The following is a 27,499-nucleotide window of genomic DNA, read 5'->3' as shown; positions in this document are numbered from 1 at the left end:
CACTAAAAATCACGCCCCTTGAGTTGGAGACCCTGGCCCGAGCAGAGACCCTTATATACTGAGCATGCACAGCAAATTTTAGGAGTACTGTATCTTTAAACCAAAGTGAGAAGAGAGCTAACCAGTCATTGGCAGGAGGGCAGGCTAACAGGCAGAAATGGTGCTTTTGACTGTATAAATCTGCAGCGTGGTTGTAACCAGGTGTGCTGGCTTTGTGGCGTTACCACCCAGCTCCCACCTCTGAGTTCACATGAAACAAACTGGTATCTCGGCTCTGTGCGCGTGCTGTACGTTGCACGCCGGGTAACGAATCCGTTTGAGACAACAGTATCAGTCGGAGCCAGAGCACCACGAGCAAGCCTGAAGTCCCAAGCAGCCGCAGGAGGTGCGGGCTGTCGCTGTTCCTGACTGGTGAGTTCAGGCTCCGGTGCAGGCACCACCAAACACCATCTACATTTCGAGAATAACTTTTCCAAGGTCAGCAAGAATGGTTCAAACCTGAAGACTTACAAAAAGTGCCACGGTATTCAAATCAATTAATGAAAAAAGTGTTACAAATCAGTATTTTGGTCTTTTAAAATAATGTCTATGGGAAGATCATTTTGAGTAGCAGAGATATTGTTTGATTTTCTCGAGTACATGCATTTGGGAATCATAAACATAATTTAAAATGCATTCAGCAGCAACAGTCCAAATTGCATCTAATTAAAGAAACAGCTGTCAGCTTTACCCATGTGCTTTGGCAAACAGTTAATTCAATTGCAAAAATACACTAGAGAATAATGAAGCACATCCTGCCTACAACAGTGCTCTTGGAAATCGCGTGCCTATTAAATATCATTAAAATACATATTAAAAGTTTAGGCTTCAGTATGTAAATAGCAAACAGCTACACTAAGTAGACACACACAATATTTTCTTGTGTGGTTTAAAGCTGGAAACGCAGAAGGAGTGAGCTAATTAGATATTGATTGTGAAATTCAAAGAAATGAAAAGCTTTGATTTTCATTTATGTGCTTCAGAAAAAGACGGGACCAGATGTATGACACTGTGAAGCCCATTGTTAAGTACAAAGTGGACAAAATTCAGGGTTTTTTACAGCTGCTTAAGAACATATATTTAACCTTGGGTTTAGCTGGGAGTTAAAAAAAAAAAAACACACAAATGTGGATCCTCTCTGTGATTCGACCACAACTGTGGCAAATGTCTCCATGTGACAGAAGTTTACCCAGAATTCCCTCTCACCAGTGCTATGTGAATATTTAAAATGCTGTGGCATGTATATGTGGAAATACAGAAAATTAAATATAAATTAAAATATAGGTAATGGTAATAGAGATTTCTTTGTTTCTTTAAAATCGATAGTCACTGTTCCATTATTTTGACAGTGAGTTGTCAATAACAAGGAAAGTTGTGATCCTTTATCAAGCTCACTTGCACTGTTCTTACTTTCATTGCAATAAAGAAGAAATAATTGATAAGAGCAGCTAATTTAGAAAATGTCATGAGATCCGACCAGTCTTCGGGGAGCTATGGAACTTCAGAAGTGAAGTTTTATAAATAGAAAGAACCTTTATGCTGCCATGTGGTGGATTGTGTCCACTCCCCCGTAGAGCAGTGCGGTTGCAAAGGATGGTCTTACAGTAGTTTGTGTGCATTCATTTAGCAAATCCTTAGCAAAATGTCAAGCAGATCCTAAGCATGTTTTGTTTTGGTTTTGTATTTAGTTTTTAGACGTTGTGCAATTAGTTCAGCGGAAGTCCTGGAAAGTGGGGGACATCTTTCATGCCGTGGTGCAGTACTGCAAGCTCAGCGAGGAAGGCAGAGAGACGACGCCAAGCCTGTTTGACTGGCTGCTCGAACTGGGTTAAGGAAGTGCACCTGTTCAGTGTTTTTGTTTTACTCCAGTTTAAATAAGCAGTGGTTTGTGTAATGCTGATATCCGAACATCACTGAATAAAATGAGCAAAGATATTCAAACCCTACAGAAACAGCACACGTCCGTTCCACGACTGAACAAGGAGTGAAGTGCAGCCAATGCGTATTGTGTCTTTCTGTATCATGATGGACTCTTGACATTGTGTGATAAGATGTACTGTACACGGAGGGGGTGGATTTTTAGCCTTCTGAATTAATGGACCACACAGTAAAGGCTTCATTAAGTATGTAATATGTTCCATTTTCCTCAATTTGATTAAATCAATCAGCTAAAATGGGATAGTACACTAACATTCAGTTTTAAAACACCAGTATTTGTACAGTTTACCCATTAGAACCAGAGTGTGTTCCAGGATGCCTAGAGACACCCATGTTCCTCGATAAGTTTTTTTTCTTTTTCCTCAAATCCCCGTAGGCTGCTAAGGGGAACACTTAAGAACTTTGCAGTTAGACAACATGATAAAAAGCTGCTGAAAACACATTTTAGTTTCTTTCGATGCGATTCCTTCTCTTCCATAGCTGTTCCCCATGGAAATAAAATCTAGATTCTCAGTTATTATCCTTAAAAAACTCATTCCTTTTCACTTGGAGGTAGCCCAGTTCTGTGTAGCTACACCTGGTACATCCCTGAACACAGCCCTGCGAGCCCCGTCCCACCACAGACCTGCCGTGCAACCTTGGCAAGTCATTTCACCTCCGTGCCTCAGCGTCCCTACCTGGTAAGGGGGAGTAATGATAGTACATTTGTTACCTAAGGTGCTTCTGTTTAAAGCACTAAGTAACATGCTACATATCAGTTAAAAGCAGTGAAAAAAATACTATTTTTAGTTTAACCAAATAAATAGTTAATAAGGTGAAGAAATGCATATCTGAAAAGACTACCATCTCATCATTAAAATCTTACTGTTAATTTTTGTAACTTACAAGAAAGCAAAATTATTATTAAAATTTCAGCAGAGATACTTGTTCATTTTGGATATACACGTTTGGACTATATGTGATAGTTCACATTCCTATAACATATATATAACTGTTTGAGAAGATATGCTATGGTATTGTCTTGTTGAAATGACCTGTTAGTATCATGCACTTAATGATACATTCGCTTGACTGCCAAAGAGGTTGGTTTTGAATTTAAAGGTAAATTAATTTATCACATCACAGCTCTTCTGTAATTTTTTTTCTTTGAAAATATTTATCTTTCGTCTCTCCCTACCCAAATAGTGTAATAAAAAACCTGCTTGCTTTTCCCAATAAAATATTTAAGAGATGTTTTATTTTCCATATAACAGTATATGCTTCTGAAATTTCTTGAAAAAAAACTATCCTTTTGCACTAAGTATTTTTGAAAATTTTGAAGTAGTTTTAAATAATTTATGAAAAAGAGCCATATTCTCAATTTTATCTTTAAAACCATTCCTAATCTTGCATGATTGCATCACTCATTTGTTACTAAATACGAATTGTTAGTGAATCAAAATCCAACGTGGAACATTAAACAACATCAGTAATTCTACATCTACTCTGCAGTACACACAAACCAGCGAAGGTCGCTTTACTGTCAAGATAAAGGTGGGTTTATTGCATACACTGAGCGTAGCTGTGCAGTCACTGAGCCCGCTCCTAAGAACCGCTGACCATCCGTAACTCCCACCCACACGTGTGGCGAGTCCGAATGCTCGGCATTTCTGAGGTGGAAAGTTAATAAAAAGTACCAAGTATTATAGACTTAAAGTGCTTTGTTCGAGTTAATAAATGGGAAAGTGTATTTTTTAAACCAAATACAGTTAGTTGTCAGTAGACAATTTTTTGCTGTGATAGAATAAATGTTTACTTATCCTACAAAGCACAAATGTCATGACAGAATTGTAACAGTGTGATGCAGTTTCTCTGTACAGTAGTTCTTAATGTTGCAATTTATTAATAAATTTATGTTATAATGTGTGTACTCTTTGCCTTCCTAAAAATTTTGTGAACATGCTATGGGTTTTTTGACCTATTAAATAATATTTGCCTGCCATCCCTGTCGCTGCTAAAAGCTCTGCTTCTGAATGAAAGACCTGACCCATGGCCCTCACCAAAACAAATCAGAGCAAGCTCCAGGGTCACCTCAGTACCAAAGCTATGGCTTTACTCAGGTTCCACAAATCATTCAGGTGATACAAGGCTAATCGTAACATTCTTAGTAGCAGAGTAAAATCAAGAGAAATTACATGTGTATTGCCGAGGATTAACCCCAGAATACCTCCCAACATACCAAATCTCTGTTAGTGCTTGCTCTAGCTGCTTTCTGTACCTGCAAAATGGGCAGGGGGTGGGGAGGCAGGAGCTCAGGAGTTTCTTCTACTTGTTTACGTTTGCACAGATATTTACTGCCCTAACGCCTAGGTGTAAGGGTATTCCTACTGCTAAACAGGAAATTAAACCAACAGTTTGCTGAGTAAATAAGAACAGGACTCATCCACCATTAAAAAAGGCTGAAAAAAAATGAAAGTCAACTTTAATTACACATAAATGAGAACTTCATACTACATACAATTTCAGGTAAAACTCAGAGTCAAGTATGCGCAGTTCAGCCTCTCTGCAAACACGAGCATGATGCAGGTTGTTAATACCAGGAGGGTGTGGAGCAGGTGGCTGCTCACGATCTTTCCCAGTACAAAAGCTGGGGCCCAACAAAGGAAATTCATATGAGCCAGATTCAAAGCAAACAGAGAGAGGTGACGCCTTGTCAACTGAGAGGATGCAAAACTTGCATGTACATTCAAGTGGGAGCTGGATAAGTGCTTGGACGAGAGGCGCCACAGTGTACTAAAGGCAAACCCTACGAGCCCCGGGAGATGCTGTCAGAGGCAGCCAACAGGAGCGGCAGCGATGACCTCAGCCCTGCTGCAGCGCTGGTCCCAGCCCGGGCAGCCCCGCTCGCCTTCCTGCGCTGCCCGGCTGCTTCGGGAAGGCACCCTCCACCCTGGCCTTGACTCCACCACTCACCTAAGGAAGAGCAGCAGCTGGCCTGTAGACACATTAACTCCAACACAGGACAAATACCTACTGAAAAATAAGTATTTAAAACCTGCACTTTAAGCTTGGTTTTGTTGAGGGTGCTTTTAACGTTGAGATCATTAGAAATCAAAAAATTACAATCTTTCTCCATTTTGTCATAACACTGGAGATTTTCAGCTGTCTTTAAGTAAATTAACTATTTTATCATGGTCTATGATAAAAACGGTCACCAATTTACAGCTATCCTGTTAAATTCAGCACAGAAGATGATTTTTCTAGAAGAGGGCAATTTTACTGTTTCTCTGGTCCAGTTTCATGCAGAGCTGCACAACATACAAGCATAGGAATGTCACCGAGAATCATGTGCTCTGACTTTCAAAATGTCAGGGAAAGAACCCCCGCTACTCCATTGAAATAAAGAGCCCACATGAGCTACTTAATAAATAAAACAAATTCCAGCTGAGAAGGAAAGCACATCCATACTAGCCAATTTAAGAATTTTAATTCAAGCCAGAGCCATTCCTAACCCTTCACTAAGTATAAGCAACCTTATAATGCCACTACTTCTACTTCTCAAACCCACTCTGAAGCCAGCCATCATGAGGAATCGGCCCTCAGAAAGCAACTTGCAGCTGTATGGCATTTAGCAGGACAGACAGCTAAATTAGACAGCTGCACTGTCAAACTAATTAAAACAATTTGCAGCAAAGACAGGTCTGGCTGATGGATACTGTGCCCTCCTCCCAACTTCAGATGAAAATTAGACAGTAAAGTGCAGCAAACTGGAAAATATAACCGAGCAGGACATATTTCATATCCTTTCACTAACTCCCCAGGAAACACAAGTGATTACATGAAGGGAGCCGAAAAAGAAACTCTCACAAAATGCCACTTTTAAAGCATGAGTGGGTATGAGTATTATTAGCCTCACCTATTTAGAAAAGAATTTGAATCTCAAGAAATACAAAAAGCTTATGTCAAGAGTCCAAGTACACATCGTATGCTTACACAGAAATCCTCATCCTTGTCTTGTATAATGGATGTTCTGTCCTGGGGAAATTACATGATACAAGCTAAGGGCTTCTTTCCCAGAAAAACAAACTTGTACCTTTACAGAGGTATATACTGGAAGGATTCAGAGGTCTAAAGGACAGAAACAACAGAGCAAATAATCTTTCCACTGTGACAGTCCTGACTGCAGCACACCTCAGGAGTCTCCCAAGGTAATCCTTTGTCAGTAAGGTCACAGTGAATTGATTTTGCCAGCATTTCAGGGTAATGTTGAAAGCCACATCCCACTCCAACCACCCACTGATTACAGCAGCAGCTGGGAGAGTGTAAGGTATGTAGAAGCCAAATGTTTTGATAAGATTTGAAAGGCACCAGACACTACTGCTATTTTGGTTGCAGGGACTGAAGCAGAATTAAGAGAAATGGATCAAGCTGCTAGCAGAGACACAGAATGGTTTCAGGATGATACATCTATACAATGCACTCCTAGCACACAGCTCTATAATTTATTAAATCTATGGAGGAATAAACCAAGGTGCAGAGAACCTAACATCAATACATTCAGATGATTGTACCTAGAGTACTACTGAAGTTCTTAGGAGGCGCCAAGTCAGCACACGTTTCAGCAGTGCTGGTATCTCACCAGATGTGAAAGTATTTCACATTTGAGCAGGAAACCTGGATAGCTGAGCCTTGAAAGCAATACTACTCACTCCATGAATCTAGGGAAGAGTCAGAAATGGAGCCCAGATGGCCTCCCAGTCCACCGCTTAGTCTACGAAACCTCCGCCTATGTGCAATTTTGCATAAAAGTAGGACACAAGGTCAAAGCCAAAAGCTACTACAGATGTTTGATTCACTGAATACCTAGCATAGTATAAGAGATAAATCATAAAGGAAATGACAACAGAAAATAACCCAACCAGAAAGAAAAAAAAAAAAAAAAATCTACTTCCTAATCTCAGTCCAAAGAATTTTTTTAGTTTATGATGGTCACACAGCAAGTCAAATTTCAGTTTTTAACTGTGCAGCAGTATTTGTACACATTTCGTTACATATTTTCCTCCTTTTTTGTCAGCCAGAAATCCCCTACATCACACCTGTAAGTACAAGTGCAAACCGATCTAGGGACACAGGGCATGCCTGAAGTAACACAGAGCTGCATTGCCCTTCCTGCCCCTTTCAATTCTGGATTATGGAGATACTCTTTTTGATACCGTAAGTCTTTGCACAAGACAACAGAGAACACCCCAAGCATTACCCTAACATTAATATCAGCCACTCTGCCTACTGGCAAAGGCTTAATTTTAAATGATCTGCAGCACACTGCTTAGTTCTCCCACAACATGACACTACTTGAAACAACCAGGATATTTGCCAAGCGTTGACAGGCCCTTTTGTTTCTTCATTTACACACAAGGATGCTGGCAAGCACTCAGAGATAGTTCAGAACACATCAGCATTAGTAACTTCCTATTAAATTCAACAACATTTAGAAGTCAAGTCCATAACCACCCAGAGATATACAATATAAACAAAAAACCTGCAAGCTCATTCTCTGCTGTACACTTCCTTTCTTGTTCAATCCTGTCCTCTTTGCCTCTTCATCCTCCTTCCAAGGCTGCTGGAAAAGACCAGTGGGCTCTATTCCTTCACTGTTACTCCCCTGCAAAGAGCAACTGCAGTTTCAGGTGCTCTGCTAGGAGGTGGGGAGAGCTCTGCACAGATGAAGCCTGTTGGCAATTGCTAGCAAGAGATAAACCTGGGTCAGAGTTCATTGCATGGTGGTAAATAACTTGTAGGAGTTCCTCATCTATATCTCAGTTTGTGTCATGATCCTTGGCTCCAAATCTTCAGTCTGTAGAGGTTCTTCATGGTGGCCATAATTTTTGGGCTAGGATTCAGAGTTGGACTCACCACCCACATTATTTTTTTACCTCAGATGAAAACACAAGCATGAGGGCTGAGCAGAAAGGAATAGAATGAATGGGAAGATGTGGGCAAGTAAGAAAGGGGGGTGAGTGTGAGTTTAACTACAGCATGCATGCAATAGTTAATAGCAATGCAGTTCACAAACGGTTGCTGGTTTTGCCCAGAAATATTAAGTGGGACGTTGTATCACAAGTAGTGAAACTGGCATTTTAACTCAATACTTTATTACACAACAAAAAAAATTAATACAAAAGTACCCAGAGCAGGTGCATAACAACACCCTTTTTAGACTTCAGAGCATCATAATGCTATTTTTTATTAAAAGGGTTACAGGTAAAAAATTACACACAAACAAATGGGGCCATCCTACTGGATTCATTCACACTAATCATGATTTCTCACAGGTGCTGAGATAACAGAGCCAGACTCTTCTTGGCAGCATCCAGTGAAGAGCCAATATGCACAAATTGAAATATAAGAAAACATTCCATTTAAACATAAAAAACCCCGTTGGACATGGTCCTGGGCAGCCTGCGTAGCTGCCACTGCTCTGAGCAGGGGTGTTGTACTAGATGATCTCCAGAGGTCCCTTCCAACTTCTACTTTTTTGTGATTCTGTGATTCCATATCTACCAGACATCAGCAAAGTCAAACCTATCAAAAGCTAAGTAACTTCTCTACTTCTGCAAAGCTGAAGCTGAACAAAGAGGGTAAAAGAAAACAGGTCTTAAAGATTGAGTTTATTGACTATGAAATTCATGAAGCAGGCATATACCAAACCAGATCTTTCCTTGTCTTCAGTCAGTGCCATATTCTACAGGTGTTGTCCTTGCTCCCTAGCAATAAAAACACATTGTGAGACAATCATTCAGCTGTATTGCACAACTTACCCATTTTTGTTAACACCTACATCAACAATCTACCTCGAATGCCAAGGAGCAAGAGGAATATTTTTCTGTCCACGACTAGGAAGAGACAGCAGGACCTACAGCAATATTTTTAGCTGAGATCTTCCTGCATCCCTTATTTTGGTCATTCAGTCAAAAGATCGAAGCAATCACAAATACTCTGTTCACGTTTCCCACTCCCGTGACTTTTTGTCCAAAGTGAACCAAACTTGAGCAGAATGCAATGCCAGTTGCACAAAAGGTGTGTTCCCCTTTTAAAAAGCTTTTGCATGTTGTTCATGCAGACTTCCCTCACTGCAATGTATTGTGAGAAAATGGCTTAGTCACCAGCCTGGGGCTAGTGCACGCCCATAGGACAGATGGTAGGGTATGCCCATGCCTTTACACAAATTTGTTCATGGCTGTATTCACTTAAGCCTCAGTTCCAAAGTGAGTTTCTAGGTTTTCTTGACTGTGTCTAAAGTCACTGCTGGTACTTGCAAGTGGGATATGGCCTCAGGACACTTTTCAAACTCTAATTTTTTTCCATAAGAAGTTTTAAAACGTCTCTCAAAAAAAGAAAAAAAAAAGGAATATATTGGCTACCTGTAATGATTATATCGCCTTTGTAATTGAAAGCGCAGGAGAATATCTCATCAGTGTGACCCTCTAATATCTGAAGGCAGTGTCCAGTAGCAGCATCCCAGAGTCGAGCTGTTTTATCAGAGCTGGCTGTTAGTATATGATTGCCTTTAGGGCTGAAACATATCTTTAAAAAGATATAGAAAAGAGTTATATTACTTTGCGAGTCAATATGCCTAGAAGAAGAAGGATATCTAGTGATTAAAAAGTCAAAATAGAGACCAGCAACCCTTGCATTCAGTTTTTCAGCTAAAATTCAGGATAGTATTCCACTAGAGTCACCCTGACAAACTTCTGTGGCTGAAAACTTTGTGTATGTACAGAGGTCTATATACAACGACCTTACTATAGGATAAAGACTTCATAACATTATCCCCCAAAATTCAATTGCTCTACAACTGCAACAATTTTATTTAAATGTTATCATTATTCCAATGCAAAATTTATATATATTTTATAGAGTTCTACATTCAATAACATACGTCTCTATAATATCAAAACTTCCGCTGAAGGCCACTCATTTTTTAGGATGTCTTCATACCTGTTAAACATTCATTGCCAAAACTGCATGCATTTCCAGATAATCAGATATATTTTTATAGCACTAACCGTACAATACCAGGTTTATTATATAATGCAAAATTGCTTAATTACTGAGGGTAAAATGCCTGTTCCCCAGAATTCAAATTTCCAAGTAATAAATTTCCAAGGGATCACAGCTACACAGAACATCTGCAGAAATAGATTGACTTGTCAACATAGTCCCGGATGAGCAGCTTTTCACATCCAGCCATGAAATCACGCCAGCACTAAGGACCCTGATGGAAACTGTCCCTAACCCACCCACACGCCAGCATGTATTCAGACTGCATTCCTCAGTGCATCCACAGAGTGTGAAATATTGCACTGAGTATATTAAGTGAGGAAAGACTAGCCCTTCTGAACTTCATCAGCCCAGTGATTATAATAGCCAAATCAAAACAATGAAAGCATATGAGTTTTGTTCACTAAGAACGATCCTGCTTTCAAAATACTAATATTTCAATTACAAAAATACATCAAACAAAAGCAGCACAGACTTAGTATACTAGCCTGGAAGCTGGTGAAGCTATTCATTTGAAAGGATAACGGAAAGCTGCAAGCATTACATAACAAACTTTGAAAAATACGTACAATTTTGGAAGTAACTAACTGCATTTGGAACTGAACTCTCTTTGCTCCCCTGTTCTCTACCAAGTGATTGCGGAGACCGAACCCATATATTGTTTCAGAAAAAGGAAAGAGGTAAGGAAATGCAATAATTTCAATTTTAACTAAACAAGGTGTCCATCCCTGGTAGGGCTGGACTTCTGAAGTAGCTTTCTAACTGCCACAATTTTAAGCAATCAAATAATAAATAACATGACAATATGGAGAGATGGCCCTTGGTGGAGCCTATAGGAGTGGCACACCCACTACACTCTTAGCTCAGAAGTGGGGGGTTGGAAACACTCATTGACTGATAGCTTTTAGTCAAAATGAATGTTCTTTTAGTAAAGCTAACTTTTTAGCCAGACCTCTCAATCTTAAATATTAATAATCTTACCACCACATTCTTTAACAGTATTCCTGTGTCAAAGAATAATTGGTGGATTGGATGTCACACATAATCAAATATGAAAAGGTGCAAACAACAAACAACTTACCTTTGAAATTTCACCTCCATGCCCTTCTAGCTTTGCAATGCACTTTTTTGTTTCCGCATGATAGACTCTTGCTGATCCTGTTGTAGTAGATTAGGAGCCATTTGTGATTGTTATTCTTAAGCATGCATTTCAATAAGAACATTTTAATAAGGTAGTAAGGGCCCCACCCTCAGGTTTGATTACAAAAGAAATAGAAGATAATCTTAATACAGTTTCCTCCAAGGATAAAGTATGTCAAAAAGGATCTGTAATCTAGTTGGAAAAGGTTGACTTCTTAACGGTCTCTGCTGGAAAACTTCTAAAATTTGAATACAAATGTCCACTAAGAACATGGACCGCTGAAGTCTGCAATTTCAGAATGCACGTACAATATATTCAGAAAGCTTTCATTATATTTCAGGTATTCAATTTATTTAATAAGGTATTAATTATATTTAATAAGCTATTGATTACATTTCAGGAAACTTTTTACATTGTCCTATGTCTTAATTTAGCAACTGCAGCAAATCAGATCCAAATAGTGTCCCCCATCCAGTCTGGTATCCTGTTTCTGAAAGTGCAAATCAAAACACTTAAGTATGTAAAAATAATACAGTATTGTCATTATGTGCTATAATATAACACCGTGCAGGTGAATACAAACTATTTAATGCGATTCCTAAAGAAAACAAAAAGCACGCAAAAGTGCTGCACACCAATAACAAAACAAAATTGCTTCTTTCACTACGTCTTTATTGTGTATTCTCTTGCTGTGCATTTGGGAAGCCTAGCAGCAAACCCACCATTGAAATTCCAACTACCTTTTGCATTTAAGCCTAAATTTCAGCTACCCAAATCAAAATTCACTCAAAAGCTACTCACCTAAACATTTAAAATGCATTTCCAGCCACAAGTGAAATATTTCCCTACAAGTTTGAAGTTTAAGGGGAAAGACATACTGAGTTGATTAAAGTGTGAAAAATAAGAAAATTTTCACTGGAGAAAACTTCTAAAGTTTAATGCTAAACTTTCTATAGTGCAACAAACATTGCTTGATCTATAGTTTTGAGTCATAATACTTCTCTTTCATCAAGCTATATTCAAAGCAAAACCAAACAAAAAGGACAAAGATGTTTTATGCTACTATTGCAAACCTTATAGCAGTCCCAGCCCCTTCACTCACCATCAGCAGAGGCAGTTGCAATACGCTGGCCAGCATAATCAAAGCAGACATCCAATATTTCATCACTGTGACCTGTTAAAGTTGCTATATGTGTCCCAGTCATAGCATTCCACAGCTGCATAGGTAAATAAAGGTAATTTTTTCATTTATTTTGACTAATTTACTTGATAGATATCTACTAGATCCATTAAGCAACATATATATGCCCTTTCTGATGTCTTACAATGTATTAACATGAAACCTGGACATAAGTCAATAAAGAGTCACTGTTTAGTCAGTTTAATGAAGTCCTATATATTTTCTATTGAAGTCATATATATTTTCTATTTCAGTGTGTTGATTAAATGAACCTTAAAATATACATTGTTATTTAACTGGACTTCACTGAAATGAATAAGCTTATAGGTTTTGCATTTAGTTGTAAATTCTTTAATGAATTAAATGTACTAGTTTAAAATAATGCTTTTCCATTTAGAAAAGATACATTTTTATATACCAAGTAGCTACATTCAGTACATACTCCGCTTTCTTACCTTGCATGTTTTGTCCATCGATCCAGTGACAATGAGAGAACAGTCCCAGTTGAACTGTGCACTGCTAATCTCTCCTCGGTGACCTATTAAAGCATGTAACATCCTACAAAAAAGTGAATTTACATTTTTAGTGTGCATTTTGATATACGCCTATAAATTATAAGTAAGTTTATAAAATGGTATAGCTAAGGTGTCAAGTCTTCACCGTTTTATCCACTAAAGCAATTAAATGGAGTGGTACAGCTCATTTAGGATTCTAGTACTACGTCAATTCTGGTTTTTTATCTTTGAGACAGAGAGGCAGTAAGGAATAAAATGGAAAAGTCCTCCCTTCTATTTTAAAAATATTTTAGTGAATGTATTACCAGTGAAACGTGATGACTTTCCAGTGCCAGCGACAGATTCCTTGTATTCATATACATACAAAGCACATACAGCAAGTTTTTCCACATTCGTCTCCCATTATCCCACTTCAATGAACCATAAACAGTACATCTTTAAAACTCCATATAATCTAAACCTTTTATAAAATCCACTGAAGATCAAATGGAACTTAATCAGGTACTTAATGTGAGCATGTTCCCAAGGAACAGGCAAATGACAGGCAAACTGAAACACGATTTCTAATCCTCATTAATCCTAAACTTCTTGCTGCACAAGGCTGGCAATACTAGTTCCATTAAAATCTTCAGCTTTAGCTGAATAGAGAGGATACAATTAGCCATTGTTTCTTCCTATGAATTAATGGCCTATAAGGCAACGAACCCTAAAAAGATTAATTTATATATATTTTAAAAGATTAGTAAATTAGGTTATTATTACAATGCTAATACCACTATCATTAACAGAAAGACTGCTTTAACTAACGGATAAACTAACAACTAAAAAAAACAACTAAATGAATTTAAGTGACAGAACTGGTTTTATTCATTGCATAAGATACATAAGAGTAGCTAAATTAATATCTGTGCTAAATGAACAGCAAAGTAAATCTCCTGAATAACTGAACTTTCTATTTGTTTATGATAACAAAACCTTGATTATACTCATGTCATTTCACAGAATTATTCCTTTTACTTTCTAATGGTGTGAGGCTTGCATTGTTGTAATTGTGTAGATGATTTTACAGTAAAAACAGAAATCAGCAAGCAGAAAACAATACCAGAAAACTTCCTAATTCTGTGAACATATTATTTGGCCATGAAGACTGCTGTTATTGTAATACCTAGTGCCTAACATACCTAATGATGGAAAAGTTTTAATTTAAAAGCTTTAGTTTCCAAATATTGAAAAGGCAGTGCAAGTTTCAAGCTCCAACTTAAATATCCAATCAATAAGCAGAATAAATAGCAACGTGTGGAGCATCTCACAGAAACCACATCTATCAGATACACAATCAGAAAGAACCCAGAAAAAATGCTTGTGAAATGCCATAAAAATTTTCCATTATTAAAAAAAAAATTCCCCCCCAAATCAGCTTCAGTCCTGATAACACTGCTTTAGCCCTCCATTTCCAGTGAAATTTCACATATGGATGCGCTAATATTTGCACCATAATTGCAAATGAGAAGAAGCAGTCTCTCTCTCAGCATCCTAGTGTCCAGCACTCCTGACCCCAGGTACTGGTTGTTGATTTGTCAAACGAAGCTCTGAAGACACATTCAGCTGAACCATAGCTGACTGTATCTGCCATTGAGAAATTATTGATGAAATACAGACCTGTATCACAGAAGCATGTTCCCCTCCCTCTCCCACTTTTTTTTTTAAATTTTAACATTTTATGAAGAAAATCTTGAACCTCCTGGAGATTTCTTGTCCCTACATCAGCTTCCTTCAGGAATACTGCCCAGAATAAAACTGAGGAACATAGACACTCATCAAAGTCAGACAGCAAAATTAAAAGAAAATTCAAGTTCAAACTCAAATTTGGAAAGCAGTGTTTCTCATGTTTTTCACATGGTCAAATACAGGCACACACAACCTCATTTACAAAATTTTTGCAAATCTGCCTGAAGCTGTGTACAGCAAAGTATAATTTGCTCACAGTCTTTCTGACTACAACTTTTCATTGTTACTAAATATATGGATGTCCAACTGCCATCTAAAAGGCTGAATGTTGGCCCTGGCACAATTACATTGCCCACTAGCTAATTACCAGAGCTGCCAGTGTGTAAACGAGAATTTTCTCCTTCATATTCCACTTCCTAGTATTGACTGTGGTATCAAGTCTGCATTCACTTCTTGGAAGAAAGAACGCAACATGAAAATCCAAAGACTTTGACTTCACTGCAGGCTCAGACAAGAAGCTTGAAAAAGAAGCTGTTTTCAAACAAAAATATTTGCCAGAACAGCAGGCTGGATGAAGTTGAATCGAAAGGTCCAATTTGCTGAATGAGTGTCTCCGAAGTATTTATGTACCAAACATTAAACTGCTGGTGTTAAGTAAGCTCAAAGCTTACAGGATCAAGCCTTAAATGATGTACTATGTGTACATTATTTTTAAATCACTTGATTACTCTTGTTTTGAAGTGATATACATTGTTTATTACCCCAAAATATCACTACACACACACTTTCCTTTTAAATATAAATTTCAGAGATATTCCCCTTGCTCTCACAAAAAGAAAAAAGATGTGACCTCTGCAAACATAATAGAATCATTATCTTCATAAATTACTTTGTCAGTAATCATGGCAATCATTTTATTATTCTACTTATGCTCAGTTTCTATTTGAAAAACACAAGTGGATTTGTCAGGATAATGCAACAAGTTCATATTTAGCTACTACATTATTACTTGTTGGCATCATAATGAAAACATTTTTGTCTCGCACCACAAGTTGAGTCCGTGCCATATTATGCCACAGTCCTCTGCAGTTAGATGGGCCATATTTTCTCCTCTTTATAAATTTGTACTGACAAAGGATTGCGAGAAGGAAAACAGACCCTCTATAGTTTTTAAAGACAATGTGACCAGATGAAGTTTCTATGACATAAAATATACTTTCTTTCTACTTAAACAGTCTGTTTCATCTAGAAATTCTGAACACTTCCAAACCATGAGTTTCCATGTTGATAAAATATTTTACTGTTAGGAGAAATCAACAGCAACAAACACAGGATCTGTCCATTCTGTCTGCCTCCTCAGTGCTCATAAGACAGAAATTTAGAACAAAAAACATATATAAAAGCATTTCATGAGCAGCTTTCCTTTTCAGAAGAACAAAGGGAATAGGAGTAACAAATGATAAGATGAAGGAACACATACTCTAAATGAAGTAAAAATACAAGGTCTGTAATTTATAGCTCAACTTTATCGCTTTCATTGTCTTTAAAACATGCAACATAAAATGATATTTATTAGTACTTTAGTACCTGCCAGTGCCAACATCCCACACTGCTACTGTATGGTCAAAGGAGCCAGTGATAATCCTATCTCCAGTGGTGTTGAAAGACAATGCAATAATTTCTGCTGAGTGCCCCTGAGAGAATTTTTAAAAAGGAGTATGAGAATGCAAATTATGACTTTTCCATTAATGTATTTCAATTTTTTTCTTCTGCAGCATCATCCTTCTATAACCCTTCAATATATTATTTACTGTCTTGTCCAGTATATCACAATTTTGACAGACAGATTTACTGAACTGTGGAATAGTCAATATCCCAACAACTGCAAAAAATCAGGCGCATCACTTAAGCAATGAGCAATTGTCCGGTGATGTCATCAGTGCATATTTTCCATATTTGATTTGAACAGAATCACATTTGTTCACCGATACATACTGAAATCAGATGATTCATTTACAGTAAACTACTTGTCACTGGTGTTGGTGGAGAGGGTTGGAAAAATGAATGTAGGCATACTTATAAGCTAAAGGTTCACACATTCCACTGCTCTTAGTTCTGCTCAGGGCTCTGAGGAACAGAAAGTCTAGGACGAGAGAACACCTTCCTCACTCTATAGGCCACACAGACCAAAGGAAGCTTATGAACTAACTGTTATTTAGGATTTATGCGAGAGAAACGCATTGAAATAGCACAGTCCAATCTGCACCTGCAGAATCCCAGCAAGGCACGTCGAGCAAAGAGACATCACAGTCTAGAGATAAATGGATGGCTGTCCTCTGCTGATGTTAGCAGGAAGAAGATCCATAGAGATGCAGTGTCTGACATTAATGTTAATGCAGAGGAGGTCGTAATTCACAGTATAGCAACATGTTTTAATGAGCTATGGAAGGCATCCTGTTCTATAGCAGTAATGTCAATGAAATGAGAAGATGTGTCTTTTGATACATAAGACTTATAAAATATCATAGCTTTATCATTCCTGCCAAGTTTTCTTAACCTGTTATATAACTGCAGTCACTGTGGAACCACCTGGTAAAAGAAACTGTGCAAGTTTTGAAACTGTTGTAATGGTTATACTGTTATTTATCTCAGTTAGAAAACTAAGAAAGCAAGGAACACCTTTAAAAACATACGGAAGGCAAACATACACATAAAGTGACTATTTCTTCTCCTTTCTCTATATCCCATAGTTTGGCAGTGGTATCCATGCTTCCAGTTGCCACCAATGTGCTCTGAAGATTAAATGATAAACATACCTGTAGCAAGAAACATTGGATGAAAAAAGGAGGAAAGGAGGGTATTTATATACATTTTCTCAAAAACAATGGATCAAGGTTAATATTTTTAAACAAGACAAAAGTCTGACTTCATATTTTACGGCATATAGAAAAACTGCAGTTCTTCCAACACCTCACTGGAAGAGCAACAAATCCTTATCATGTAGCTTTGGATGACTATTCAAATCAAATGGACTAATGTGCTACTTTGCATGGCAATGCATTAAAAAGACTTATTGGAAGATCTCTTCTATTGTTTTCTGAGCCTGAATTAAAATTCACTATTTAGGTAGTTCATTTTCTGTCACAGGAAGAAATTATTTAGTTCAGAAAGTTTTAATGAAAATCAAGACTGAAGCAGTTTGTTTATTTATTTATTGACAGCGCATAGTTAACTGGCAGAAAACAATATATTCAATATCAGAATCTGCAATACAATGAATAAACTTACACAATCTTAATAAAGAGCTACATATTTCTAACCTTCCTCCTCTAACTCAAAGAAATTTTAATCACACACACATTCACACTCCTGCATGCACACTCATCCTTTCTCACAGGATGAGTGGGTTACAAGCGCACTCCCCTTTTCTAGGAGTATGGGTGCCCCCGCTTGCACGCACCTCCCCTAGGAGACGCGAGTGCTCCAGCTTTAGTCGAACGCATGCCACTTCCTACAATCTGCTGATCCACACATCCAAATTCACATATGCACGTCTTGGAGGAGGGACAGGGGGCCTTTTTACTGAACCCGTACTGACAATCCACTAGCCGGATGCAGACTCCTCATGGTGTGTCCAAAAGGAAGGCTACGCTCTCTGGCCTAGGCAGCAACTGTGATGCCCAGGGTGACTTCCGAAAGCAGTAGAACAGGTTTTGACAACTGCTGCTTCCAGGCTAATGTCTTCCCAATCCTGTCAGAAATTGTCTTGATTCTTTTATATTCTACTTCTTTCTTTTTCTTTATTTCAAAATTCTACTTCTTTATCTCAAAATTCTCTTTGAGATTCTCCAGTTACTGTTCAATTCGACTGACAGTCCTCCTAACACTATCATTTGGTAGGCTTCCTCTTTACCTTGATCAGTTTTGGGCAAAGACCCTCCAGTTTTGTGTAGCCACAAACACACTCTATACACTCACACTGTCATCTTAACAGGTGTCATTATCTGGGACCTTGGCCAAGGGCATCCCCACAACATCATATTTATTTATGAAAAAGCAAGAACAAAAACCCAATAATTTCCTTAATTCATTTTTCATGTTAAAAAAAAAAATCATAGAGTCATCTTCCCATTCTTTGTAATTATTAAATATGATTGTTCTGCTAAAAAAGAACAGGAGATGTCATGTAAAAAGGAAAACAGTAGCTCATGTCACTGGTGTGTTGTCACTATGTCCATTTCCTTTTTTCATACTGAATAACTATGGACATGCCCTTGCCAGCAATGTATCATATGCAGTAATGGCCTTCTGTTAGAAACAGATCCCATTCAGAGAAACACATTATTTTCTGCTGGCTATTATCTTCTACTAGTTACTTGCTGGCACAACTCCTAACACTTTGGGTGTAATCTAAACAAAAGAAATTCAAGAACCTTTAAATATTTAGCTAACTGATATGTGTAAGCAAAATCACTACAGCCTGTCTCAATAAGCAAACATGTTCTCCATGGTAAGGGATAACTGTTTCAAAGTACCCAGAGAATTAAAAACCCACTGAAACCAAGCTCACCTTCCACCAAGGTAAACCACTGTTTTCTCACGCTAGTTATAGGCCTCACAATTTACAAATTAAATTCCAGTTGTTTCCAGATACAATTTCCAGAAATGCTTTATTGAATAATGATTGTATAGCTATTTTTGTTCAAAAAATATATTCTGCACTGAAATTAGAAGTTTCAGTGGATTTGCCCTGATCTTTTAAACCAGAATGCTGTGCATCAAGATATTTGCTATTGCTAACAGGGCTCCTAGTGCATTGGAAAGGAAACCAACCATTTTTAAGCTTAGACTCTTTTTGTTTCATATATCTTTGACATTTTAGCATCCCACATATGCTCAGCTAACACACTTAAAATTTCAGAAATTCATTCTTCTATGACTCCAATTGGTCCTGTACATGAAGTACAGATCTCAGCTTGAAAGACAGCAATACAAGCAATGATGATCTTGTGTATTTAGATCTGCAAATGAGAGGCAATGCAAGATATCTAGAAAAAATGAGATATTTGTTCCATGGTCTGTTTACATATGTGCAATACATTGAAAATTCCAATTATTATGGTATTTTTCAAAATGTTTTAACATTTAGCAATTAAGGGAAATTGGAACATACTAAAAATAAAAATATCTTTCAAACTGTATAGAATGTTTTATTCTATTTCTTAAGAACTGTCAGCTATCTTTTCTTGCAGTGCAGAAATGTTCACAATGTCTGAATGTGTGAATAAATGCAGCAGAATAGCTGTCCCTGCCAAAATCAGCTCACAGGGACTTGGAACCCACAGCCATTAATGATGGTGTATGGAAACATAAAGGAATAAGAAACATCCATCAATACTCACTATTTCTGCACTGTGTCCTCTGAAAGTATGAAAACATTTTCCTGTTTCCATACTCCACAGTTTGCAGGTTTTATCAAAAGATCCAGTGGCAATCTTGTCACTAAACAGAAAAAATCCTGTCATTTTTCTTTTGAAAAAAATCTCTGACTTCAAAGACAGTAGAACTCACAGAAACAATACCCAGTCATCGATGCTTGAATGCATTTTGGTGCATTCTGCCACACTACAAGATCCTGGAGCAGGATTTCACCAGCAGAAGTTACATTAAAGGAAAATAATAGCACACATAATTAGTTTCTAAAACAGCCACTGTGCCTATCTGTTAGCACAGAAGTGTTCATAACTGATGACTAACCTACATTAGGGATGAGGTTATCTGTTATACTTCCAGATGTATTTAAAAGTTATGTCATTTATCGGATAGTGTCTGTTTGTTTATCAACAGTTATAAACTTTTTTTTATAAACAGTTTACCCAAATTTCAGAGGTCAAACTCCACTGACACTGAAGTCAGTGGAAGTGTTTTGACCAACTGCAGTTAGAGCAAGACTGAAGTGAGGTATTCAGAAAATGTAGCAATTGACACTGTATCAAAACCTAAAGATTAGCAGAAAACAAAGTTCTTTTTTTAATGACCATTTAAATTAAAGTAGCTCAAGGTTCTCATCAGGTTTTCACTTGCTATGTATTATTTCTCCACTTTTATGTTACAATCTGGTTATTGATCTTTGCACAGATTTCTGTCATACATTAGTCTCTTCAAAGTGTATAAAAGAACTTCATTATTTGCTTTTTTTAAAGTAGAGAATAACATCAGAATATAAAACATTGACATAGTGAGTTCTGGGTTGTATAAAGTCTTTTCATTTAGAAGGAAACGGTGATATTCCAAATAGCATAAGAACAAGTCTTTAGCATTTATTTCCTGGTGTTAACTGTGTATTGCTTAACTGATAAACAGGACACCTGACAGTGAATAATGTGATTCAATATAAAAATAACGATTAATTTCTCTTATTTTACAGAGAAGCACAACGGTTTGCTTACACACAAGAGCTTTCTCAGGAAGCAAATGATAATGAAACTTCAGTAGCTAGCATGTTTCCGTCACCTAACAGGTGGCAATTCTAACCTAGGGCAAACAGTTACTGCAGAAAACAAAAGGTGCACAGATTCATATCTGACATTCACACAGCGACACCCTGTGGAATTTATAAACATCACTCAACAGCCGTGATACTTCTATATCATATCCTAAATAATAACGAATGTGTAATACCAAATTAAGAAATCCACTTTTGTTATGACAGAAGCGTTCTTTCTCCTGAATTGAAGCAATAAAAGCTGTTGTAAGTACTTATCTCACATCGTATACAATTACATGGAGGTGGTAAAGAATGGTTAACATTCAGAACACAATCTGATCATGTAGATATTATCGAAATAAATCTGTGTTTCAGTATATTAAACTGACTCATATATGTATTTTTCAAGACACTGAATACCTAATGAAATTTACAATTTGATTTTCTAAATTTCATTTTAAACAATTATAGCAGAAAACATACTTGCATGTATCTTCTATAAAAAACATAGTATCGTCCCATGTTGAAGCTGAAACTTACAAATTCAGAAATTGAACTCTTTCAATTTGAGATGGTCTATTTTATGTTAAAGTTTGAGTAACAGTTCTGTATTTGCAAAATAACATGATTAGCAATTATGATGGATCTCAGAGAAAATATATTTACCCATAGGGATTATTGAAAGCTATTGCATAGACAACATTTCCGTGTCCCTCCAGTGTATGTAGCTCTTTTCCTGATGCAGTATCCCATACTTTGCAGGTTCTGTCATAGCTTCCAGTGATAAAGCTAAAGCAAAGAGAAATTAATTTCTCAGTATGGTGGATATCTTACTGGTCCTGGTGCACAGTCAAATGAATAATTTCCACAGATTCAGTCTGTACTATCTCAGACCCTACATCTCTTCTTTCTTTCAAAAAAAGAGATTAATGATCACAGAGGACTCTTTTTTCAAAAAAAAAAAAAAAATTACTCATAAAAAAAGCCTTCTTTCTAATCTTTACTGTATTTCAACCAAAAAGCAAGTTGCTGCTTTCAAGTCGTGATGGAAAAAATGATTAGGCATATACCCAGAGTGAAATCAATTAATGTGAAATTCCACTACAATGAAAGTCCCAAATGAGTTTATGTCAAAGACTCATTTATCTTTTCGTAATATTCACTTCATTGCCATAAAGATGCTTCTTTCTGAAATATGGTAATTGTCAACAAACTATCACCTTGGAAGAAAAAAATTACATAAATTGAATTCCAGCCACTACTTTTCTGCATCTCCCATTGGTTCCCCAACAAAGGCCTGAAATCTAATCCCCAGTCACCCTTGAAGCTGTTTAGAAGCAGCATCGATGAATTCTTTTTGCAGCAAAAGCACTGAAATTCCCTTACAATTTAAATTACAACTACAAAACTTTGATTAGTGATTATGTATTTTGACTTTGAAAACAACTTACCGGGAACCCGCTTTGTTAAATGCTACGTTAGTCAGTGGCAATATATGTGCTCTAAGTACCTGAAATAGAAGTAGGGTAGGGAAAAGAAAACATTTGATGCAATTAAAAAAAAAAAAATTGCTCAAACTATTGAATAGGTTAATATATTTTCCTCCTCCTGTCAGATTAACAGTTTCAGCTGTGATACGTTAATGCCTAACTAAAACATCCCCCATGCCTCAGCAGGTTATCAGTGCAGATATTATATAGTATTGATTTCAAATTTATATTTGACTTGAATGAACTGTCTTTTCCACCACGTTTGCTTTTTCTCCACCTTCTCTGGGTTCAGCAAAGTAACCCTAGAGCAGAGGTGAAAGGGCAAAAACAAATGAGTGAGGAAACCATGCCGGGTGAGATCACTGATGAAAGAAATCTCAACCAATATTAAGCCTTATACAGTGAACCCAGAGATCCAGCTGAACTGAGTATTTTGAGTCTTATAGGTTGTGGGATGCTTTCAGCTGGTATATTTTGTTTTAAAAAACAGGAAGAACAGAAATGAGCTACACCTATGTCCTGTGAAGTCATGACAAAAAAGACCTGCAGAACCATAACAAAAATATTTCTCAAGACAAAATTCAAAGAGGGAATTAGAAATCTGATGTCTGCCTGTATTGTCTAGGTTATGGAAGTCACTGTTTTTCTAACATTGCTTCTAAGGTCCTTTAATCAGACACTGTATAGGTTTCATGTAAATTATCTCATACCCATATTAACGCATATTAATGTTTATGAAACATAGGTGAAAATGGTTTCAGATGCTGCCAATGAAAGTCAGCATGCCATGGTACTTTGAAAATGACCAAAAATTATATAATCTGGTTTGTGTTCGAATAAGCTGGCTACTGTGTAACAGGATTTGCATTTGAACAACTTTCACCTATTACAAGCTGGCTTCTGCTTGATTATAAAGTATAACAAAATCATAACCTGGGAAACCACCGCAATTGGTGACAGTGAAGCAAAGGGATGCTAAAAATATAGCAGTGCGCCGCTAGGTTCTCTCAGTAGAACAAGAATGAGGAAGCAATTATTTATAAGCAATGCCATTTAATTACTGACATATTACCAGAGCTTCAACTTTTTGTTCTTATCTGTAGCTTTCTCAGCTGCCTGTCTCCAAAAGAAAAATGAAAGGACTCAGAGATCTTCTACTTAGAAGAGTAGGGACTGATCAAAATGGAAGAGAAATAACAATGGTCAAGTGAAGGACTGAGAGAGAAAGAAATAGAAAAGGCATTTTTCAGCAATTTCTGTTCTCTAGAGAAAGTGAGACAAGCTGTACTTTCAGCTACAGCAATGCAAATGGGCAATCAAGATGTGGAGATGGCAAAAAATATATTTTGCTTTTTTTAAAACAGCCACAGTATACAAATATCTGCAAATAAGAATGGATAATTATGGAAATTTATGGAAAACTGATCCACGGCAATTTTAGAGGTCTGTGCAGGCAGCTCTGAACAACAAGCACTTTGAACAATTATGAAAAAAAGGCAGGAAAACGAGATGGGTTTATGTTCAATTTCAGATCACAGGACTAGTTCTGTTCTTCCAATGCCAAGTGCTGCAGTTTCTTCATCCAGAGAACTCTAAGCCAGCAAGAATTGCTTGTGCAAACGATACAATAATCAAACCCTAAGGCAATATTAAAAAAATGTACCTCGGTTCTCAGAAATCTGCTGCAGCAGTCCCTAGATAAAAATCTGCCAATCACTACAGCATACCATTGCTACATAATAGTTTAAAACCTGAGAAATGGTTACAAAAGCTGGTTTCTCTGCAGGGTGCCTCACACACCACCATCACCACAATTACTGGAAATAACAAAAAGTTGTGTTTATACACTCATGTAAGATTATGCCCCAGAGCAAGAGGAAAAAATATTCATTTCCAAACAATGCAAACACATGGAACATTGTCTGGAGAAAAAAAAAATGCTCAATCACACCCACTTCTTGTATTGTATTAGTATCTCAGAAGCACATTATACTCATGTTTCATTTACAAGCATTAAATTGAACTGAAATACAAAACAAGTTTTTTCACACTTCTAACTACTCTTGAGTGAAGGAAATAAGCCAGCACTGCTTGGATTTGCCTCCTTCTAGTATTTCCAAATACAGAAGATCCTCCATAAAGAACAAATGCATATTTACAGTGAAATTTGGACAAGCATTTGATGATTTGTCAGTCTCCATGATGAACAAACAATTTTAAAAGGTTGTGAAAAGCAAGGTATTATCTCAGTTGAGAGCATACCTTAAAACAGAACGGAAAATTTTTAAATTTAAGACGCCTCATTACATAGCTCTGTTTTCAAGGTTAAATGCACAGATGTTTGCAGAATTCACCCAGATGTGTACTGCTGGTCAGAAGAACCCAAGTTACACCTAGCAAGACGTAAGGGTTTTTTTCAGCCAAACAAACGAAGACAAAACTTCTCTCTTTTCTCTATAAATTTAAGGTCACAATAACACAGCACTGACCAGCAATTTTTAGTAGCTACACATTGCCATCTGGTGACACAATAAAGATACAACACAATTATTTCAGACTGCAACATACAATTTCTGGAAGCAATTTAATTGTATTTCAATATCTAAATACAATTAAACCTAGTCTCTTCCAATAGACTGAATCCTGGATTTGAAGTCCTGAAAGGTCTTTCTAATAATTGTTCTTAAAAATCTTACTCATTTAAAATACATTTACAAGGTGCTGTCTGTAAGCTGAAGATCAAACTACCAATTTTTGAACACAATAGTAATGGCAGAAAGTAATGACAACCAGTATTACTGTATGTAGCAGAATACCTAAAATAAAGACAATTTTCACAAAATGAAGAACAAGCAGACAAGGGTAAGAAAATATTTTGGGCCTCTCCCAGCAGCTAATTTATTTGGGGTCTATTCACAGTTTTTGTTTAAACATAACTATAGGTGTTGCTGTTCCACAGAGTCTTATTTGACAAATAAGAGAATTATTTCTCGCCATCCAAAACACTCTCTTGTACACAAGCCTGTGTAAACGGTGTCTAGGAAGAGTTATACCTCACAGCCTTTTGGGGGGATTCCTGACAGACGTAACCAGGCCAGATTCAGTCGCTGTAAACAGTGCAGAAGTGATTGAAAAGAGCCAAGAAATTGGTCATAAAGTCCAGATTTTGCTCTTAGGCACAATATGCAGCAGTAGAAACATACTGGCAACGTCACAACTGAAACCCCCCAAAATCCCCCACATTATTTTAAAGATGCCTCTGACCTTAAAAAGACAGAACTTGTGATCCTCTTTTTCCCCTAGCTTCTCTTGCAATCTTCGTACTAAATGTATGACGTGTTCCTTGCATGAAGCTGTGATGAGAGGTTCTCCTTTTCGCATTTCTTCTACTAAGGCTATGGCATCTGTGCTAATAATGAGAAAGAAAAAAAACCAAAAACCCAAGCCCACCAGATTTCATCCTCTGTCAATAATTACAATTATAAAAGTAAGAACATTATCTACTTGTAGAGAAACTGCAGTAAACAATTCAATGACATGTGCATATCTCATTCTGAAAGGGCTTAAAGAAATACAGGTAAATCTTTCTTGGTTTCTATACTTTCTTCCCTCTCTTACTAAAGTTGATCAGTAAAATTTAACTTCTAAAAATTTTAGTTTGATAAGAACTTTACCTTTTCAAAGAGTTTTCACAGAGGTCAGACATGGGAGATGTGTATCCAAAACTGATAGGTTTGGAATAAATATCTAAATTAAAGTGGAATTTCATAAATTCTCAATGAATTTCCCATGAAGTAGCAACAAGAAAAATTTTACATGGAAAGTGTGTGGCTGTCTGTGGCTTCACAAATCTATGTCTGTTCCTATAATTCTCAGTTATGATAGTAACTTCCAAAACGTGGTCCGCAGTCTGATTCCTGGCCATCCATGCAAAACTGAGGGTTGACAATGCCCGGCAGTCAAAGCACCAACATACACTTAAAATTGGTTCTAACAAGAAAACCTAGCATTTCTGTTAGTATGTAAGTTATTCCAGTCTAAAGGGGATTTTCTGTATCAGTCCTTTAAATGGGAGCCACTAATGTCCCCACAAATTAGTGTCCTCTCAGTATTTACACTCCTGTTAAGTAACACCAGCCAACTTCTTTCTTGCATAAAGTGGATCATTAGGTTTTATCCAGAGTACTGAGCTGGATATTTCCAGGTAGATGAAAATTAATAATTTATAAATTTGGATTTTTTGTCTTGCATATGCAGCCTACATTGTCTACTAACTTTGGCCCACATTCAAGGACCCTTCCATATCAATGTCAATATTTAGACAATCACATTACTTCATGCCCTTCTGCCTAATGAACTCCATGGATCTTAGCAGCTTTATTCAATGGTGGCATTTTTTTCCTCTTTCTGAAGCTCTGCCTACCACAGTTGGGCGAGTAGAACATGTAGGCTGACTGCTATGACCAAGGCCATATTAAGGCTCTCAGCTTTCTTTTAATTTTTTCTTTTGGGTGCCTACAGGAAGACATTAGCTGGAGGAAAGCAGAAGAAACAATTTTAGAACTGCATAAATCTTGATAATCTTTCCAAGGTGTTTGATGCCAGCCAGAAAGTTCTGTGAAAAAATCCACTAGATATCACATGCTCATGTGTGAAGTGTTCCATATTTTTCCTATGTACAAATAATTGACGAGAGAAAACGAAGTAGAGGGAACCAGACTTTTCTCAGTACTGACCACTTAGAGCAGAAGCATCAAGGAGCACAAACAAACAAACAAAAACCCCAAAATGCAACCTCAACACAAAAATAGATTTTTTGCTGTGAGGGTGCTCAAACAACAGAATAGGTTTCACAGAGAGGTTGTGGCGTCTCCATCTGGGAGATATTCAGAACTAAACTACACATGGTCCTGGTCAACCTGCTCTAGCTGACCGCACTTT

At 37.2% G+C, this 27,499-nt stretch overlaps 2 protein-coding genes across 10 annotated transcripts in view; one reads left to right on the top strand and one right to left on the bottom strand.

Moving 5' to 3' along the window:
• Window positions 1-3,934, top strand: part of SPHKAP (SPHK1 interactor, AKAP domain containing) — a 75,801-nt gene extending 71,867 nt beyond the window's left edge. For all 6 annotated transcript variants that reach the window (XM_075417936.1, XM_075417931.1, XM_075417934.1 and 3 more), the window contains one exon: window positions 1,728-3,934. In XM_075417936.1, the coding sequence (XP_075274051.1) occupies window positions 1,728-1,871 (144 nt within the window). In that variant the 3' untranslated portion in view covers window positions 1,872-3,934. The remainder of the gene's footprint in view (window positions 1-1,727) is intronic.
• A 2,291-nt stretch (window positions 3,935-6,225) lies between these two features.
• DAW1 (dynein assembly factor with WD repeats 1) overlaps window positions 6,226-27,499 on the bottom strand; it is a 32,697-nt gene continuing 11,423 nt past the window's right edge. For 3 of the 4 annotated variants that reach the window (XM_075417325.1, XM_075417326.1, XM_075417327.1), the window contains exons 3-13: window positions 25,823-25,967; window positions 22,520-22,578; window positions 21,735-21,857; window positions 19,984-20,083; window positions 17,290-17,397; window positions 16,169-16,275; window positions 12,794-12,896; window positions 12,261-12,375; window positions 11,099-11,175; window positions 9,378-9,540; window positions 6,226-8,720 (exon numbers count right to left, since the gene is read on the bottom strand). In XM_075417325.1, coding sequence (XP_075273440.1) covers window positions 8,686-8,720; window positions 9,378-9,540; window positions 11,099-11,175; window positions 12,261-12,375; window positions 12,794-12,896; window positions 16,169-16,275; window positions 17,290-17,397; window positions 19,984-20,083; window positions 21,735-21,857; window positions 22,520-22,578; window positions 25,823-25,967 — 1,135 coding nt within the window. In that variant the 3' untranslated portion in view covers window positions 6,226-8,685. The remainder of the gene's footprint in view (window positions 8,721-9,377; window positions 9,541-11,098; window positions 11,176-12,260; window positions 12,376-12,793; window positions 12,897-16,168; window positions 16,276-17,289; window positions 17,398-19,983; window positions 20,084-21,734; window positions 21,858-22,519; window positions 22,579-25,822; window positions 25,968-27,499) is intronic. The other variant, XM_075417328.1, reaches the window with a different exon arrangement.

This window comes from Opisthocomus hoazin, chromosome 4, assembly GCF_030867145.1.
Source record: "Opisthocomus hoazin isolate bOpiHoa1 chromosome 4, bOpiHoa1.hap1, whole genome shotgun sequence".
NCBI lineage: Eukaryota > Metazoa > Chordata > Aves > Opisthocomiformes > Opisthocomidae > Opisthocomus > Opisthocomus hoazin.
The sequence above is the reverse complement of the archived record's forward strand: the minus strand, read 5'-3'. Positions and strand labels throughout refer to the sequence as shown.